The sequence below is a fragment of the Ochotona princeps genome, chromosome 5, assembly GCF_030435755.1.
Source record: "Ochotona princeps isolate mOchPri1 chromosome 5, mOchPri1.hap1, whole genome shotgun sequence".
Taxonomy (NCBI): domain Eukaryota; kingdom Metazoa; phylum Chordata; class Mammalia; order Lagomorpha; family Ochotonidae; genus Ochotona; species Ochotona princeps.
The window spans coordinates 99,906,068-99,926,489 of record NC_080836.1 but is presented as its reverse complement, the minus strand read 5'-3'; the positions used below and the strand labels follow the sequence as shown (position 1 = coordinate 99,926,489).

Here is a 20,422-nt window from a genome sequence, read left to right as displayed (position 1 = left end):
ATTTATGCTTCTCTCAGAGCTGCAGTCACTCCACTCGAAGAGAGATGGTCATATTCACTGCTTTCCAAAATTCCATGTTCTGAAGCAGTGAGCTGACAGAGTGGCTTTGTGCTGAATGTCTATTCCAACAAATTAAAACTGACATTCATCAATTCTACGTGACTGCCTCAGTGTCTGTGCAACTACAGATAATGCGTTTACATACAAAAACTTAAAATGCAAATATATTCCCACTCATGCTACAATTATTCTTTGAACAATGTTAGATTGAAGCATATGCAGTTACATCTTTATAAATTAAAAACTGATCACTTGTAGATTAACATTAATGCACTCAAAATTCCATTACATTTGAAGGAGAAATATAAAGTTAGATCACAGATGGGCCCCAACTCGGAAGATTTTGCAGCATGTTTTGCTTGATACTATTTGTTTCCCTTGTAAAATTGAGACAATAATTAATAAGTTAACAATAATATTCAAATCACTTCATATATAGTATATACATGTCTCACTACATAATATTTCAAAATATAAAATAGGGGGTAAATAAGTGTTTCTGAGTATTAATAACTAAAAGGCAATAGGGCCCGGCGCGGTGGCCAAGGGGCTAAAGTCCTCGCCTTGAAAGCCCCTGGATCCCATATGGGCGCCGGTTCTAATCCTGGAAGCTCCACTTCCCATCCAGCTCCCTGCTTGTGGCCTGGGAAAGCAGTTGAGGACAGCCCAAGGTCTTGGGACCCTGCACTCGTGTGGGAGACCTGGAAGAAGTTCCTGGCTCCTGGCTTCAGATCGACACAGCACCGGCCGTTGTGGTCACCTGGGGAGTGAATCATCAGACAGAAGATCTTCCTCTCTGTCTCCTCCTCTCTGTATATCTGACTTTGTAATAAAAAAATAAATCTTGAAAAAATAACTAAAAGGCAATAGAGACTTTCAACCTGAAATTGACAACAACGACTTCAGCAAAGAGGTGGATTTTAATTTGTATTTAAATGGATGAAGAAGACATTCAAACAAACCTAGAAAGACTGTTCCATGTTATCCAAAGCCTGGATAACATTGCCAAAGTTTGGCAATAAAAAATCCATCAAGGTAACTCCCAAAGTAGTGCAATAATTGCTTTTAAGGAATTATTTAATAACTGTGTATGCTACATGCCACACATCATGCAGACTATCTATAATTGTTTATGCTTCTTTCAAAAGGGTAACTCACCACTGTTGACTTCTCTTTGATTCCAGAACATAGGCCCTAAAGAAAATGATATTGACTATTGAATAATAACATGCACTTAATTATTTTATATTGAACATACCTATCACTGAAAGGTAACATCAATGACCATGAATCCAGATAATGAGACTGGGCAAGTGAAGGGCTTGAATTTTATAAATGCACATATAATCCATGTTCTGTAGTACAGAGGTAAGAAAAACATACTTTATAGTTTAGAAGTAGCAATGCGGTCCAGAGGAATTCCTCACGATCAATCATTGATCTGACTAACAGGGATCATTGAAATCTCTGGGTAATTCCCCAAACTCATTTCACCTAATAGCTTCATCTTATTTCATGTCAAGCCTTCTGATCAGAACTGACATCCAGCTGAGTTAACTGGTAGAAGAAATGAAATGAGGGTCCACCAGATGATGCAATAGTTAACCAGCCTCAGAAAAACAGTCGATTGGAGTTTGTATTTCATAATGAACTCTGAGTTTTGGGAATGCCATCAAGGTGGACTTGCTTTTGGCTCCTTTTTGTTGTTAGAGAGGCAGGGTCTGAAAACTACAGTTGAGAAAGCTACACACTTGGACAAAGGCTTCAGCAGACAGATCTGAGGGAGCAATTCTTACATAGAAATGTTTAATCGTGAGAAATTGCCCTGCAGTTAGAAGTAACAGTTTATATTTATTGCCTTGGTTTTTTGTTAAGAGACTCCATTTATCTCTAAAGTGCTCAGATACACAAAATAACGTACATGAGCACCCTACCTCTGGTTTGAGAATCGTCTACTCTGCCTCACCTCTTCCTTCTTAGGAGGTAGAAAAATCATCAGATAAATTGACTCGCATGAGTGATTACACACCCTATGGTCGTGGTGACAGATGAAATGCACTTGCTCCTTCTACTGGTACTGTCCCACTGAACTGATTTGGTAATTGAGCCTATCAAACCTGGACTTGACCTCTGAACAAATATTATCACCCCATCTCAGTTAGAGCATGAGATAATCTTTGGCATCCTAAATTAATAGACACAGAGAGCTAGAGAAAATTTTAATGTGATTTCCCCAAAATAATGCATTTACAATGATGGGATTATAAAATATTGAAAGAAAGAATGGGAGAGTTGGTGGTTGGAAGAGAACTCCAGAATCCTCCCCAGTATCCCTAGAATTATAGTTCACATGGGCATAAACCTAATACCCCCTTTCCCATGCTGCCACTCCTGAAAAGACAACTACAACGACCATTGAGAAAATGGAACCTAGAGATATTCTGTTATTGTGCTAGGTCACAATACATATTTTTTTTAACAACAAAGAAGCATTTTCCCTATGCCTAAATGCCAGGTATGATGGGGAAGAATTATAACAGACTTTGCATTCATAGAAACTGTTTCTTTCAAGGAAGAAAAGAGGGGTTTTAAAAACATTGAAATAAAATTAGAATCAACATTATTGGACTGCATTACTCTTTCCGTAAGAGGAAGACACGTAACCCTCCACCAGGAGTATAAAACATTTTCAGCTCTACAAATTCTCTGTTCTGATCATGCAGTCTGTTTGTTGGTAGTCTTTAAGCCTAGCTCTTGGACAGCCATGACAGAGAATGGCCTACTTGTTTAAAATAAACGTTTGGGTGTCCTCTTCTATCACCACTCTAGAGGAGTTATCAGCAGCATTGAAAACACAGGATTTTTTTTTTAAGATTTATTTAGTTTTATTGGAAAGTCAGATATACAGAGAGGAGCAGAGATAGAGAGGAAGATCTTCCATTTGATGACTCACTCCCCAAATGACTGCAATGGCCAGAGCTGAGCTGATCCAAAGCCAGGAGCCCAGAGCCTCTTCCAGGTCTCCCACAAGGGTGCAGGGTCCCAAGGCCTTGGGCCGTCTTTGACTGCTTTCCCAGGCTACAAGCAGGGAGGTGGATGGGAAGCAGGGCTGCTGGGATTAGAACTTGCTCTCATATAGAATCCTGGCCCATGCAAGAGCTGTTAGTCTACTGTGCTGGGCCCAGCAGGAATTTAAAAAAAAAAAAATGAAAGCAAGTATTGTTTTGCAAAAAGAATAAAAGTGACATAATGTGGCAATTCTAAAGAGAACTCCTACCAGCCCATGCCAGGAGGGGCAAGGGGAAATAGAGCAAGGAGAGGAAAAAGCTGCATGGGGCAGTGGGAGGAAAAGTAAAAGGCCAAAGAAGATGCATTTGGATGTCAAGGTCAGTCTCATTGGAGGACTATGGGGTTGAAGGAAAGAATTAACACTTCGGAGGTCAAAACCTTCATGAGAGGGGCACCATTAAAACCAGTGAGTGGAGAGATAGGGTGAGAGCTAAGCAAAGACCTTAAGGTCTCCATTCTGCACAGATGCATCCAAGTAACCAACCACAAAAACTCCCTCTAGAAGCAGTTCCACTGACTGCCTAAAGAAACTTCACCATGCCCCAGCCAAGAGCACAATCTAGACAGCTGCAGGGAAAGCAAGTAGTGGAGACCTTCCTCAGGGACAGCTCTCCTCTACCTCCAGCAAAGGCTAATCAGTATTTTCTCTGGATTTTAACAGTGTGACGTTAAAAAGAGGCAGGATCAGCCTCTGAGGATGGGGAGTTCATTCTTTACAGAACGTTGATGTACGGATGCAACAACTTGATGAAACAAAGTTCCTGTATGGAACTATATCTTTTCGTTTGTATTGCAGTTCACTATGGGTTGGTTTCATGTTCCAGACAGCATCACTGTACTTGAAGAATTTCATTCTGAACTCTGCTCCTCACGACCACATACTTGTTTCCAACTCTCTCGCAACCCAGGGTTGAGAAATCCAAGGCGCTTGCTTTAATCTGCTTGGAACAGCTCAGTTCCTTGGACATCCTTTTGGCTATCTGTAAAGAACTCCTGGAAGGATCTTGCCATGTCTTTTTTTAAAGCAGAAAGTAGGACTCTTAAAACCTAAAATAGCTTAGAACATTTCGCAGAATGAAAGAGGATGCTGCACTGCTAAAACTTGGCAAGTGACTTTTTCTTATGAATTATTGCTATAATTACAAATATCCCTATGCAGAAATTGAATGAGTCTTAAATTTTAAAAATATCTAATCTAGCATTCAAAATTAACTTCTGCGTCCTTGGTTATTTTCAGAAAGGCTAATTACCCACCTAGTTGCCTTCCAGTAGCCTTCGGCTGTTCTCTCTCTGCTTTCCAGCCTTTATATTAGAAAGCCAGCTTATGACACTGGACAGTAAACCACTAGTCCTCACAGTGCCTATCTTATATATCCAGAACGCGCTGAGTGACTTTCAAAACACCTTCTGCCAGCTGACAACTCTGTGATACAGCAGAGGAAGCCAACCTGTAGCTCGATACTAGTTATAAATAATTTTGTTGAAGTTTTAACTGATACATAAAATTGAGCATATTTATGGGGTAATATGTGATATTTCAATATGTCTGCATTTTGTGTAATGCCCAATCAGGGTAACTTAAATCTATCTCTCCAAGCATTTAACACTTATTTATGGCGAAGAAAACATCCTGTGTGTTTTCTTTCTGTATTTTCTGAGAAATATGTGGTGCATTTTCTGTGCATCCTGCTGGATACACACAAATTGTCACACCTGTCCAGCCTTAATTTAGCACCTGTTCAATGATCTTTCCCATCTGTTTCTATCACCAGTACCTCCCAGTCTCTGGAAACTATCATATTCCTGACTTGTACGAAATCACCTTTTTAGATTCCATACATAGGAACATCATATCATACTTGTCTTTCTGTATTTGACGTATCTAACTCAGTGTAATAACCACCAGTTCTATCCATGCTGTTACAAATAACAAGATTTCACCTTTTTTCTAAATGCCTGAGCAATAGTCCATTGTGTATAGTGTCACATTTTCTTTATTCACTGATCAGTTAATGCAAAACTTACCATTGAAAGTTATTTAGAACATGAAACCACAACCAAAGATCCTGAGTAGATGACACAATCTTGATCAAAAAGAACAAAGCAGGAGATACTGTGGGGTCATGGCTTAAAACACATTACAAAGGTATAGTAATTAAAACAATACGATACTGTCACAAAAGCAGACACCTTGTCCAATGGAACAGAGAAACTAGAAATGAAATCCACACAGTCACAACCAACTGCTCTATCACAAAAAGCCAAAAATCATGCCTTTTTGAAAAAAAAGGCACTTTTCAATAAATGATACTTCTTTTCTAATTCCAGTCAGACTTTGAGAACTTAATTAACCTCTGTGATTTTGTATATTTTTATGGCAATGTTGAGATAATAATTGAGTAGCATAAGAAAAGCAAGGAGATATATGAAACTATATAGAAGTAAGATGGTTCATTTCTTGACACATTAGGATACACTCGGGTGCAGATTAGCATAACAAGTCGCAAAACTACACACACAGGAGACATTAACTTCAAAGAAAGAGCTTTAGTTTTCTCATTAATATTGCCATTTTATACTCAGGTGGCATATCCTTATGTGACACATTTCAGAGATAAATGCTATATAAGTCAGTTCATTTATATATATATATATATATATACACACACACACACACACACACACACACACACACACCAGAGTCTGGCTTAGGTGGACCACACACTTATTTGTTAAAAGCATTCCAAATTCGTCTGCTGGCAAAGTACTTTTTCTTTGGCAATTACCTTTGGGAAGTCCTTTGGTTGTTAGGAGGCTAGTTGTTGGTACGCTGGTCGTATGTGATATGACAATACCACATTTGTTCTTGTCTGGAGTCACCCATCTTGGCCCTTTTTTCCATATCCAAGCAATGGACCATTACTCAGCAGTAACACACAAAACACTACTATGACACACAGAAATATATAAACAAAACATAAATTTGTTTCCTGAGAAGGAAACAAATCACACAAAAAAACTAGATACTAAATATAACTTGTAACTTTCTAGAAAAGGGAAAGGCTGAAGTACAGAGAGATTATGTCCCAGGGTCTGAGACTTTGGGAGAAACTTCATTAACATGATCAACAGGGATCTTATGAATAACAGAGCCATTCTACATCTTGGTGGAACAGTGCTTGCAGAGCTACGTGTGTTGTCAGAACCCATGAACTTCAGACACACAAAGGGTGGGTTATACATGAATGTGGCACTTCTGTCAGAATGCAGTGGCTACGGAGAACTGAAATTATGCTGAAGAGCAAAGCGTTGATAGCAACTCAGTCCTGATTTGTTCCTTGCTTTCTTTACCAATCACATTACAGTCATGTAAGACAAATGGATTCTCTAGACACAGCTAAGAAGGCAACAGGAGCCTGTGGAGTCTTCCCGGGGGCTACCGACGATCCTGCCGGTACTCTTCTCTGACAACCACCCCCTTTTTTAGCTTCTCTTCCTTTTTCTTTTCTAGTTTCCAGCTTATATTTTTCACATCTTATCACAGTTGGAAAGATGAAATCTTCTAAACTATTACACATTATGACACACATTTTAAAATAATGTTTGTGTAAAACGCTTGGGAAGGTAGGTGACCCAGATGGAATGCCACCACTGGTCCTCCCCAGTCTGCCATCAGCTGAGGGCATCCATGTCTGGGTATCAGTGCCTTTTCACTGCTCGGAGCCTACCTACCGGATGGATGAGAGAGGAAACATTTCTGCTTTTCCAAAATGAATCAACTCTTTGTTCTGGTGCCATCGCATAGTCACAAAGTGTACCTCAAGCAAATGTGGCACTTCATGTGTAAAACTTCCTGCTCTTACAAGTAGATCAGGAAGCAAGAACCTTTCCCACATTGAAATCTTTTGTCACCTTTTCATTAAGTTCTTGCAGGAAATGAAATTCTTGTGAAAAAAACTTGAAAGAATCATTATATTTGATATTTAGCTGTAAATTTTCTTCATGCTAAATAAATCACTGTAAACTCAAAGTTTTGTTTTAGAGGTGTGATCACAGGAAAGGAAAAATCACATCTTTTATGGAAGGGTTTAGGGCCAAGCGGCAAGTAGTTGGAAAATACATGTGAACTGCAAATTGAGATTCTCATATGCTCAGATAATACTCCTACCGACTTGTAAGAGGACACATATGAATTCCAGTATTCTAAAGTGAAAATTCTGTTCTCATGAAGATTTCAAAGAAGCAGGGCAATAAGGACACCGGAGTAGGGTTCAGTTTCAGTTCACTTCTGATTGGGGAAGGACGTTGATAAAATTCAGAGGCAGTTGTGATGATCTGAGGCAAAATACACCACAAGAACTGTAAGGTGGCACTTTTGATAAACCAATGGGTCACAGTATATAGTTGTACAAGCCAATAATTGAAGAAAAGTCTGAAAAACATCTAAATTTAGTGTCTCAGTCTATTTTATGTTACTATAGCAAAACACCTACAGCCAGATGCTTTATAAAGACAAGAGGTTTAGTTGGTTCACTATGATGGGAGATGTCTGGCTGAGCACAGCATAGCAGAGGGCATCTAATGGAAGCATACGGCAGAGAGCTCACACAATGAGAAAGAACGCAAAGAAGAGGAAGCCAAAAAGGTAGAACTCACTCTATGACACCCCATTCACAGGAGAACTAAGCTAGTTTCATAAAAGTCTGATTCACGTCTCAGGGGCCTGACTGAATTCAAGAGCTAGGACCTGCTTCCAAGTCTCCCGTGTGGGAGGCAGAGGCCAAACAATTCTATAATCCTCTGCTACTTTTCCAAGGACATAGGCAGGGAGCTGGATCACAAGCAGAGCAGTTTGGACACAAAGTTGCACCCATACCAAATGCTAACATTATAAATGGTAGCGTTACCAGCTGTCCTACAACTCTACTCCCAACCCATGTCTGTCAAATTTTTAGCTCCATGGCAGTGGACTGAAGTCTGTATTTTTCACCATTATTCTATCTGGATTGGCTGGTCCTTATAAAGAAAGTATCTAAAATTTTGCTACGATTAAGTGATTTAAACAAGAAAATGAACTTTATAGAGCAGACAATAGAATAGATACAGACAAAAAGATGCTTCTGATGACACACAGATTTAAGCCAACATTAGTGTCAGGATGGCTCTGCCATCCACTGTGAACAGAATGAGGGTATCTGATTTCATTTAGATACCAAAACACAAAGAATCAAAGTCAACAGCAGGAGACTCAAAAGAAATAACTAAGAGGAAGCAAAAAGCCAAAAAATTGGGGTTTCAGAGAAAGGCCAAAGCTGGAAATAGAATCAGTGAGTCATCCCCCTGGTGATGATCAGCCCCTGTGAGTTCCTGAATCCTCCATGGAGGAGTTTGAAAGGAGAACAAAGAGCAACCCCCTGGAGATGAAACCTTAGAGAATGCTTAGGATGCTGGAGGAGAAAAAATGAAAAGCGGGGGACATACACTTTCCTCACCTGCCCAGTGTCTCTTTCAGTGCTGCAGCCAACTACAAATCCTTTGCCACCTCCTCCACTCAGGGAGAAATAAGCCACTCCCTCCTTGGTGGCATCTGGCCCGGATTGCCATTGAACAAAACACCTGCCTTCCTTTTCCCAGCACGATGAGTGCTTGCTTGCCTGGGCCTGAGCTTGGTTTCCAAAAGAGAAGCTCTCACCATCATTAAAGTCAATAACCGCAGTGTCTACCAGCAGAAGAACTCAATCAACATTTGTTGAGTGAAAGTTGACTGAAGAAAGCTGGGAATCAGGAGCGATAAAATAAGCGTGGCACATCACAAATCATAAAGGAAAATGCCAACTGCAAAAAGCTCAGGAAAATGGTAAGGCGGCAAAGATATTGTTTAAATGTTACTGATTCTGACACTGATTGCAATCATATATCAAGGGGTGAGCCGTTTGCAAACATCCTCTTGTTTCATTTTTGAAACAATGTTTTCATGCCTTTAATAGTCCTCATGCAATAGATGTGAAATCAACGTTCCACAGAAGCTAAGCTACTTGTCCACGCTCACTCAGCAAATGATGGAATTAGAATTTTAATTCAGACTTCCAAACTAGCCATAAATTACTATTGTCTCCTAAACTATAACTCCTAAATTACTATTGTCTTCTAAACTATAACTCCTAAAATCAGTTCAAGAATTTCTCATCAATGTTTAAGATTGTGTCCAGGTGACTAAAAGTGTTGTACCAATTCCATGCAGTAAATTCCTGAAGTTTGACTATAAAGGGGGAGGTGTATGCAAAGGCCTTCTTTCCTTTTTTAGGAGGGGCTCATCACTTTTCAAAAAGCAGCATTTATTTATTTGTTTTATGTATTTGAATGACCAAGAGATGAGATAAAGAGAAAAAGACAGAAACAAGAAGAGGAGAGAGACAGACACAGAGAGAAACATATTCTCCCACCTGCCGGTCTACTCCTGAAAAGACCGGGAACCCCTGACAAGACAGAAGTCACAAGCTAGAACTCAATACAGGTCTCCCACGTGGGTGGCAGGGATGCACCTCACTGAGTCTTGTCTGCCACCTGCTGGGTGACACATTAGCACAAAGTTAGAGTCAGGAGCAGAGACAGGACTGGAACCTCAGCATTTCCACTGTGGGACGTGAATATCCCACCGTCCTGAGCCCTTCAACACATGCTTGCCCAAAGTTGTCAGAAAACGTTAACAGAAACTGTGGGCCCAGCATGGTAGCCTAGTGGCTAAAAGTCCTGGCCTTGCCTGTGCCGTAATTCGATATCGATGCTGGTTCATATCCCAGCAGCCCCGTCTCCCATCCAACTTCCTGCTTGTGGCCTGGGAAAGCAGTCAAGGATTGCCCAAAGCCTTGGGACCCTGCACCTGCGTGGGAGACCCAAAAGAGTCTCCAGGCTTCCGATCAACTCAGCTCCAGCCATTGTGGCCACTTGGGGAGTGGACCAATGGCTGGAAGATTGTCTTCTCTGTCTCTTCTCCTCTCTATATATCTGACTTTCCAATAAACATAAATCTTTGAAAATTTTAACAGAAAATGTGCTGTGCCATTATCAGTTTAAACGTGTGCACATATCACATATTCACTATTTAGCTTTTAATCTGAAATAAGGCTGGAAATAAAAACAGCAGAGAAAGGAACCATTGAAAGCCTGGTGAATTTCCTCTTTTCCCTTCAGAAGGGGCTCACTCAGCAGGGAAATTATATTCATATAGCATCAAAAATCGGTCAGTTCTCAAGTGTATATTCTTCCTGTGAGCACTTTGGTACAATTTTTAGAATTAGATGAGTTAGAATGGTTTAATGTGGGCCCGGTGTGATAGCCTAGTGGCTAAAATCCTCACTTGGCATGTGCCAGGATCCCATATGGGCCTCGGTTCTGGTCCGGGTGGCCCCACCTCCCATCCACCTCCCTGCTTGTGGCCTGGGAAAGCAGTCGAGGAAGGCCCAAAGCCATGGGACCCTGCACCCGCGTGGGAGATCTGGATGAAGTTTCTGGCTCTTGGCTTCGCATTGGCTCAGCTCTGGCCATTGTGGCTGCTTGGGGAGTGAATCAACAAATGGAATTTCCTTTCTGTCTCTGCTCTTTTTTTATCTGACTTTCCAATAAAAATAAATAAATCTTGAAATAAAAGAATTGCTTAACATGTGTATATAATACTAAGTGGTTTATTAAAGACTGGATTTCTATTCTCTCTGCTTGGTTCTCCGTGTAACTGCTTCTCTTTGTATATGCCTTTACAGTAAAAATAAATAAATCTTAAAAGAAAAAATTTTAAAGGATCTGTACTTTCACCAAGTCAGGGAACTCTGCTTAATGGGTGAACTTAAGTTTGCGAGCCCAACTCAGCTTGTGAGCCTGTACAAACAGGTGAACTATTGAGCCTTGCAGACCTCAGCAAAGGGCATAACTTTATGATATCCAGTGTTTACTGGCTGCTTACTATTTGCCAGTCATTGTACTAATTATTTTACATACGTATTTCTCGACAAAGCTACAGATCAAATGCATCTGATGTATATTAGGTTTTTCTCAATGAATACGGTTTTATCTGGTCAGTAATTGGAGTGTATAGTGTTAACACTATTGAAATAACTAATAATAACTAACTAAATAACTAATAATTACTAAATAACTAATATTTAAATGTTAGATTGAAATGAAGTGCACTTTATTTTAGCTATTGCTATAGTCAGCTGAAATGTTACTTATTTCTGGAAAAATTCAGAGGTTTTTTTTCCCGCCTAGATTTCTTTTTTAATATTTATTTATTTGTGAGATTAAAGTTTTAAAGTTATATGGAGGATAAATCTTCTCATCAAATATTTGTTCTTAAATATTAAAAGATTTAGATTGCCTCTTATTTGTTTTTTCTCTTATTGTTTAGAATTTTGTTACTTTATTTGAAAGACAGAGAAAGAGAGGGGGGACAGAGAGAGAGAGAGAGAGAGAGAGAGAGAGAGAAATGCAGTCACTTGTTTACTCCCTAGATGCCTGCAGTGGCTGGGGCTGAGCCAGGCTAGAACCAGAAGCCAGGAACATGTTCAGGGTCCCCATGTGGGCGGCAGGACCACAGTTACTGGGGCACGCACCTGCCGCCTCCCAAAGGACAGTCATAGAATCTGTAATCCCATGTAGAGTCACAACTGGTACACAGGCACTTTGACGTAAGTTTTATCCCAAATGACATCTTAATCAGTGGAGCAACAGTACACCTTAGATTTCGGGTTTTTTTGTTTGCTTGCTTGTTTGTTTTTAGATTTACTTTTGTTTTTTGTTTGTTTGTTTTTAACTGGAAAGTCAGATATACAGAGAAGAGGAGAGAGAGGAAGATCTCCTGTCCGTTCATTCACTACCCAAGTGGCTGCGACAGTTGGAGCTATGCCCATCTGAAGCCAGGAGCCAGCAGCCTCTTCTGGGTCTCCCAAGAGGGTGCAGGGTCCCAAGGCTTTGGGCCATCCTTGACTGCTTTCCCAGACCACAAGTAGGAAGCTAGAAGGGAAGCGAAACCTCTGGTACCAGAACCAGCGCCCATATGGGATACTGGCGTGTGCAAAGTGAGGACTTTTTACCACTTGGCTCCTGCACCTGGGCTCTAGATTTTGTTTTAAGTTTCAATTCCTTAAGCTGCCGTTTCTGCTTTCAATGAAGCAGAAAATGACTTAGGAAACATATTCAGAGTTGCTGGGATGTGAAGCAGCCATGCAGTAAGCAAATCTATGAAGCAATTAGCTTTTTACAAAACATGAAAGGGAACCAAGTGTCATATAATTCATAATGCAGCATTAAAAGCATAATTATACTTCCCATCGTATCATTCTCCTTCCTTTCTGTCACATAGGTTCAGGAACTCAACACTGGAGCCACCAGTTCTGCCTCGGTCTACACAGACTGGAAGCTGCAATGAGAAGTCAGATCCAGGACTTGTACATATATCATGAAACACATGCACCTGTCGATATTTTAACCAGTAGGCCATAAGTCAGACCTAGGGTCTAACTTTAAATAAATGACCTTCGCAGTCACTACTGACTACCTTAAAGTTGTATGAGATAGTATTATAAAACAAAATTAGCCAATATGTTCCACTGATTTAAAATTCTAATGTTATGATATAAAGTAATTTTTCTATTGATAAGTGCTCCTGCTTGTGAAGATCAAAGAAAGGCAAGGGGCAAAAACATGAGGACATCAGTTTGTTTAATGGTGACTCAGATGTAAAATCATGCTTTCCTTTAAGAAATCAATAAACTACAAACAATTGCCAATGTATTAACTAAAGTATCCACTTTGTATCTTTTCCTTAAACAAGAATATAACCTTAGAATTTCAGTAATGAAAACCAAGCTTAAAAATGGAAATCCCAGATCCAATACAGTGGTGTAGCAAGCTGAGTCTCCATCTGCCTGTAGCACTGTCATCTCAAATTGCAACTTGTGTCTCAGCTGCTCCACGTCTGAGCCAGCTCCCTGCTAACGCAGCTGGGAAAGAAGCAAAAGATGGTGCAACTGCTTGGGCTTCTGCACTCCTGCAGGAGACCTGGAAGACACTTTTTTACTCTTTGGTTTGTCCTAGCCCAGTACACTGGGTATTGTGGCCATTTGCAGGGAAAACCAGCAAAGGAATTCTCTCTCCTCTCTCTCTCTTTCACTTCTTCTGTGTGTGTATGTCCACCAACTCTGAAGTTTCCATTTCAAATACATTTTAAAAATCTTAAAAAGAAACAAAACTCTTAGAATGTCCTTTATCCCATAGTCTCTAGTGCCTGGAGAACCCATGCACTCCCAGGCACAGGGAGTGTGGATCAGGAAAGGGGGTGTGGGGACTGAGGACTGCTGGAGGAGTCTGGTAGAAAAGGACTCACCGGCACAAGGAGCTTGGGGAACTCTGCTGTCAGGATGCAGTCCCTGCAGGTGAGCACAAGAACCAAGGCTGGGGCAGTCAGAGCAGGCCAGGTTACAACATGAGCCAGCATACGTGTGACTCAGGTCCTGGGGTGGGCCAGGTTGGGTCAGTTCATATCACCCACTGGCAGACCTGAGAACCTGGATGGGGTACAGGACAGAACAGGTTGGGCTACAACATGAGTCAGTTCACATTAGGCATGGGACAGGGGGCTGCCTGGGCTGGGCAAGGCAACAGCAGACACCAGCATGAGCTGGAACTGGTGGAAGGCCAGGCCAGGCCAACAAATTTCGAGGTGAAGTTGCCATGTCAGACTCGGCCATAGACCCCACCAGCGCACGTGGACTTGGGGCAAAAGGGTGCAAATCTATTAGGGGAGCTGGGTTGTTCTTGGGGTTAAAGCCTGCTAGCAGGCCTCAGGGTCACAGAGGGTGAGGCAACAGTGTTTTTTGGCCATAAGAACCACCAGAGACAAGCTGGTGAGGAATGTCCATTTATTCAGAACAAATTCCAGGGTTATGAAGGTTCAGGAAGGGAGGGCAGGAGGTATCTTTTGGTAGACTCGCCCCAGCTCCACCTACCAAAGACACTGTTATTGGCTATATGACACATCTATTCCCCTTGGCCTTCTAGCCTTGTCAGAGGTCATATTCCACATGTAGGCTGGAAGCTGTGCCTCGGGCCATGGGCACGTAAGGTCTAAGCCACACTGACCAGGTAGCAGGACAGGGGTTTGCAGTAATTGGTCACAAGCTGGGCTCTCCTTTTGAGCCACTGTTCTTATTGCTAAGGGTATGAGTTGGGCTCAGTGGCAGACCAGACCAGCCAGTGTTCCAATACCTGTTGGCCTACATATGAACTAGGTTAGGAGGAGACCCAAGCTGGGCTAACTGATTGTATCCTCTGGTGCATGCATGAGCCAGAGTAAATGCAGACTGGTTAGACTTTAGCACAACATCAGCTGGCAAGTGTTAGGACTTCTGTTAAGCCAGAATGCAGAACCACGTGGAGACTGCATGATTCTAGACTAAGAGTGGATACAGTAAAGAAACTGTGGGCATGTCTCTAATGGATTTCAACTTCCATTAGTGAGCCTGAGAACCAGGGCTGGAGGTGGGCCTGGTTAAACAGGTGGTGGCACCCACTGTATGAGTGTGGGTTGGATAGCAGAGTTGGTTGGATTGAACTGGACTTCAACACCCACTGACATGTATTAGAGCTGAATGGGATGTAGGACAGACTGGACCAGCCTGCTGCACATACTGGAAAGCACAGGAACTGGGACAAGGGTCAGGCCTAGTGGAGATTATTGGGATTTCTCTGATGAGGCTGCAGCCTCCGCTGGTGAATGTGAGGGCCAAGTATGTGATGGGCAGCTTTGGGCTGTGCCACAGCATGCATTGGTTTAGGTAGGAGATGGGGGTGGAGACAGAACTGAGCCAGCAATCACAACTACCAATGTGTGAGTAGGCTGATGTGAGTGACAGACTGAGCTGGACCCTGTACTGGCAGGCACACACAAGAGTCATGTCTGGGATCACTTCAGACAGGTTTCTTTGGGGATTCCTCCAACTGAACCACTGGATTCAGAACTCCAAACATGGGAGAACCACAGGATCTGTGATCTGATCGTGGAGTGTGTGTGTGTCAGACCTGGGCCTCGTCAGTGGCTTAGATGGAGCAGTGAGCAGCATGCCCAGATGCGCATGGAAGATACGGCAGTTCATTGAAGCCTGCAGAGTACATCTGGTACCATAATGGAAGATAGAGGGCAGAACAAATTGGTTAACTACTCCAGCCAAGCATTGACAGCAAATATCTGTAAAAATGGAGACTCTGAGGTGGACTATGTCAGCCAACAATCCTTGGAAGGATTTATTTATCCTTGGATTGGCAAAAACAACCGTATTTCAGAACTATCACACTACTGAAACCACTTGGGCAGAACCCGCAGAGGATGCTCCACATTGGGGACCTTGGGATGACATCCTTATCCCTGGGTACTAATAGAACTGAGAGGCTCGATGTGGGTTCTCCCTGTGTATGCCCTCTTCTCCCATATACAGGAAGAAAAACCCAAAAATGGAAACAATGGTCACACCCACTTTCCCCTAACCCTTAACCTTCAATTTTCCTGTTTGCAAATCTTCTTAATGCCTGACACGCTAGAAATCGCTCAGCTTTCCAACCCGCATTCAGTTGCTGTGCTATCACATGTCATGTAGCATCTGTAAAGCCAACCCAATACTCATGAGACAGTGAGCCTACTAATGGCAAATGTTCCATGATTATTAGAAAAATGGTTTACTGTGCCCAAAAAAGCATTGCTCACACTTTAGGAATCTTAGTTTAGACACTATTGTTAAGAAAATGTTTGTTAACCAGCCTTAATCTTCACTAATCACCCAAGTACCTCATCCACGTACCTGCTCAGTTACAGAGAGTCTCTGTGCTGTGATGGGAAAAAATGTGTATCAAGAGGTAACCTCAAGCACAGTCTACTCATCAAAAACAGACATGGTATAGGAAAATGTGTCGGAATTACATAGTTAAGTGTATTTGGACACAAAAACTGATACATTTCTATCAATACAGGATAAAAAATGTGTTTTGGGGTGGCACACAAGATTGAATGTGATTCATTTTTGTTGGCATTGCCTGAACTGATTAAATTTATTATGTTACTTAAGTCTATTATGTCAAATATTAAACATATATCCTGATAAAGGAGAAGCTGCTGAGATGGCATTAGATTTTTACAAATAAGTTGAAGAAAGTTTCATGTAATTGGAAAATGTTGAAAGATGTTAAAATTTGACCAATTTTGTTCTTTCATTAAATTTGGTTCTTCAATGTGTTTTGGATCTGAAATACACTTTTTTGTCTTTATTTAAAAATAAAGCCACAAACAGAGCATTTGTAACTCCTGCTTAGTCCTGGAAATTCATGTGTCAAATTTCCTTTTGTTTTACTACTCTCTTTCTAAATGGAAATGACTACTTTAATACAGTTTACTTGATGCTAAGACTTTAAAATGTTCATGCAATCCTCTGGAATTTTACTTTTTTCGCATCTATGTTAGCAGAACTGAGAAGCTGCAGAATTAGTGTTGCACCAAAAAGGAAAAGGCTACACTTTCGAAAAACTAGAAAATATTCAGAGTGTAAAACAGTCTTCCCACTAAGTGAACTCTGAGCCCCATCACCTTTTGAACCACACTTTGAAACAATCATCTGCCTGCAAACTTTGCAAAAGTCACACTTCCACTGATGTTTCCAGGAGGAAGACTGGAGGGGAGGGGGAGATTTCAGTGCAAACATACATATGTTCTTCTCAAGCTGATTCTGACTTGCATACTTCACACCCTGAGCACCGCAGTCGGTCTGCAGATGCTCAGAGGAAAGAAAAAAGTACCTATAGTGTTTGCTTTTTGCTTTGTTTTGTTTTTGTAAGGAAAGAACCTTTTTCTAAAAAGAAAACCTTGCCAAATAAGCACTGAGAGAGTTCTCTGGGTTCCCCCAGGTTCTTCGCAGCAACAGCCTGCTTGAATCTACAGACTACTGGCTGCACAATCAGAGAACGCCCTGCCAAATTGGTTTTGTGGAAGACAAGTCTGAAGACTGTGCTTCTGTAAGTAGATGGAACTCTTGGGATGCTGTTCGACAAAGCTGAGAAATGAGCATGCTTCAGGACAGAAGGGTGTCACAATGAAACAAAGGCTGGGAAAGTAGCATTTTGAAACTACATAAGTGTATTACCTGGATTATGGAAAAAATAACATATGAGGATACTTCAAAACCTCATAGAAAATGGAATTAAAAATTAGTTTATTATGGTTCAAGACAGAAATCCATGCATGTGTTCTGCAATAGAGTTCCTAGGAACTTTGGAAGTGCATATATTTGCTCATCCCAACACAATTTCTCTAATGAATTCTCCGAAAATGAAAAATATATTTATATTTTCGAAAACAACTGAGGTAAACATTCAGAATTATATAATCATAGGAAACCATTTTTTGGATTCCTTTCACAAAAGCTGTGTAAAAATTTTCTACTATGATTACAAGCTGGAATCATTGTTTGAAAACCTTTCCAATCCAATAATAAAGATGCATGCCTGTTCAGTACTCCATAGCTTATCTTTGAGAAGGAAGAAATGTTATTCTAGTTAAACCATATGGTTACTGTCGCTTAGAGCGTGAGTATAGACTGTTCAACTGAATATGTGCCTTCCTACGTATTCTACAAAGCTATGTTTCCTTCTTATTAAACTCAAAAGCTCTCAAGAGGTCTTGATTAGAGAAATTCAGGAAGAGTGTTTTCTGAAGAGGAGAGAAAAGTAGTGCAGTTCTCATGACTAAATTGAGAGCATCAGCTCTGAGATATTCCTGGAGGTAAGGTACATGCCAGCATTTCTGCTAACAGAGGAAAAAGGGAGACGGACTGGAAGGGGGATCTGATAACAGAATGGAAATGCTGTTTGTCCATGATGAGCAAAACCAATCAGAACTGGCAGACAGACAATGCAAAAACTTCATCCTGCAGAATCCCATAGTACCAAAATTAATTAATCAATTAAAATTTACAAAGTAAAAATAGAGTCCATTCAAGGCACACATGGATTTATTTTAGGCAAATGATTGTCCTTCAGTTATTTTTAGTAGTTTTGAGCTTTTTTCCAAAAAACTGGTTACAAGCTAAAAACTCTTTGGGGAAAACAAACATGATTAAGCAAGAAGTAATTTAACAATGATACCTTCTCTGCAAACTGGATCTTGAGTTGGGCTGGGAAATTCAGACATTTGCTGATGCAGATATCCAATTACACAGCTACACATTGTGAAAGAGAGAAGCAGAAAGTAAAAACTATCTCTGGCCACACGTAGGTTGGAATTCATGTCTGAACAATGCCAGAATTACAAAATCAATCACTTAAAGAATGCATGAAAATTGAGGCACTAAAAGTTGTAGGGTAAATACTCTGCCGGCTCTACCTTCAGACCAGAAATGGTCTCCCCAACAAGCCGTTGAATTTGTCTGGAAAATAAGATACTGGACTCTATGCTTGGTATATGCTTGCAATGAAAGAATCTCATGTGAACTTGAATTTGGGTAATGCAACAAGGTGGAGGAATCCACCATGGGGGGAGGGCTTGGGGAGAGGTAGGGGGAATCCCAGTACCTATAAAACTGTGTCACATAATGCAATGTAATTAATTTAACAGAAAACATTGTAGAGTAAAGGACATAGGTCTTCTGCAACTGCTTCGTAGTTTGAGGTTCTGGATTACATGTCTAAAATTGGAAATATTAACGTTGACAGGCAAGTGTAAGAATTACCACTGAATCCACATAGGAGAAAACAATTTCATGAATTCTAAAAAACACATATGTGAACATAAAACTACGACACTTTAAGACAAATTGGATTATCAATGTCCCTATAGTTTGTAATAGTTGAAACGGGCACAAACATTAACGATTGTTCATGATTCTGATCCTAAAAGGAATTACTAAAAAACAGATCCTACGTTACCTGTAAGTCAACAACTGATTCAAATCCAGTTTAGACCTAGTGTTCATTTACTGCATTGCAATGTTTAGATTTGTGATTTCTTGGAACTAAGACCCTTGGCATTATTATTTTCTGAATTTAAGATGATCTCTACTTGAAACATTTTTGAGGGATGATTTCAGCTTGGAAAACATCCAGGGTGTTGTGTGAATAGCACACTACCGCTGTTTGTATTCAAGCATTAGGCCATGAATTCTAGTAGTTTTTTCAGTAGGGAACCATATGTCTAATCTGGTTTAATAAGTTATCTACGGAGAGTCGTTTGAAGCTGTTAGCAACAGTGATTGGTCTGCCAAACAGGCACGGCTAGATGGCACATTCACTCAGAAATCCCTGTCAGTGGTTTTTCAAAATGAAATCTCTCTTCATATTTTTTCCAAGTAGATTTCTTCTGTGAACCCATATAATTCAATTTTATTTCTCAGTTGCCAGTTTCAAAATAGCAAATAGTCTTGTGCTAATCTCCAGAGTTAAAAAAATGATTATTTAGAAAAACAGAAATGTGGAAGAGGATGATGGGCTTGGAAGGCCAGCGCACAGCCCAATAGCTGAGATGTCATCTTAACAGAGGTCCTCTCCATGGTTACCGTGGCTTGAGCCATCCCTGCTGCCTTGCCGGGTCCACAGCAACAAGAGCCAGGAGGCAGAGCCAGGAATCAAACTCGGGCGCTGTAAATTGAGATGCGGATATTTCAAACAACAGCCCATCATCGCTTCCTAACATACACTTTCATGTGGTTCGCACATGGTAATGCAACCCAAAGGCAACAGTGGAAAAAACTTAGATGAATGACTTTTATTTTATATTAATTCTTCAAATACAACTATATTCTTTCTATTTCTAAAACTAGAAAAAAAGTTAAGAAAACAAACATCCTGCTTGAAGAGTTATTTTGCAGAAGAATCTCTAATCACATGACCAGTAAAGTGGTCAGAGACCTGTGAAGGAATATTTTCAGTATTCCATTCCTCATATTTATCAAAGTTTCCATCAAGTTTCAAAGTCATTTTTCTTTTTTAAAAAAATCAAATTTCAAATTAAAAAAATATTTTAAGTATAGCAAAAAGTTCCAGTGGTGCCAAAATTATCAGTGTTCCAAAATGATGATTTGCAATATTTATTTATCCTTTTAGCTGCATATGCATGTGCTGTATGTAAATATGTGTATTTAATTGTTTCACGGAATGTTTAAGAACATTGGAAAAGGGAAGCCGCATCCTGTCTATGTAGTACAGTGTAGAACATAAATACAGTAATGTGCTGCACAGTCACATTTCTACCCAGAAAGAACTGCCA

The 20,422-nt window shown here is 40.6% G+C and overlaps 1 protein-coding gene across 1 annotated transcript in view; it reads left to right on the top strand.

The window, feature by feature from the left end:
* Window positions 1–3,466: 3,466 nt before the first annotated feature.
* SPHKAP (SPHK1 interactor, AKAP domain containing) overlaps window positions 3,467–20,422 on the top strand; it is a 113,609-nt gene continuing 96,653 nt past the window's right edge. The window contains exons 1-2 of the mRNA XM_058664298.1: window positions 3,467–3,535; window positions 17,071–17,178. Of these exons, the coding sequence (XP_058520281.1) occupies window positions 3,467–3,535; window positions 17,071–17,178 (177 nt within the window). The remainder of the gene's footprint in view (window positions 3,536–17,070; window positions 17,179–20,422) is intronic.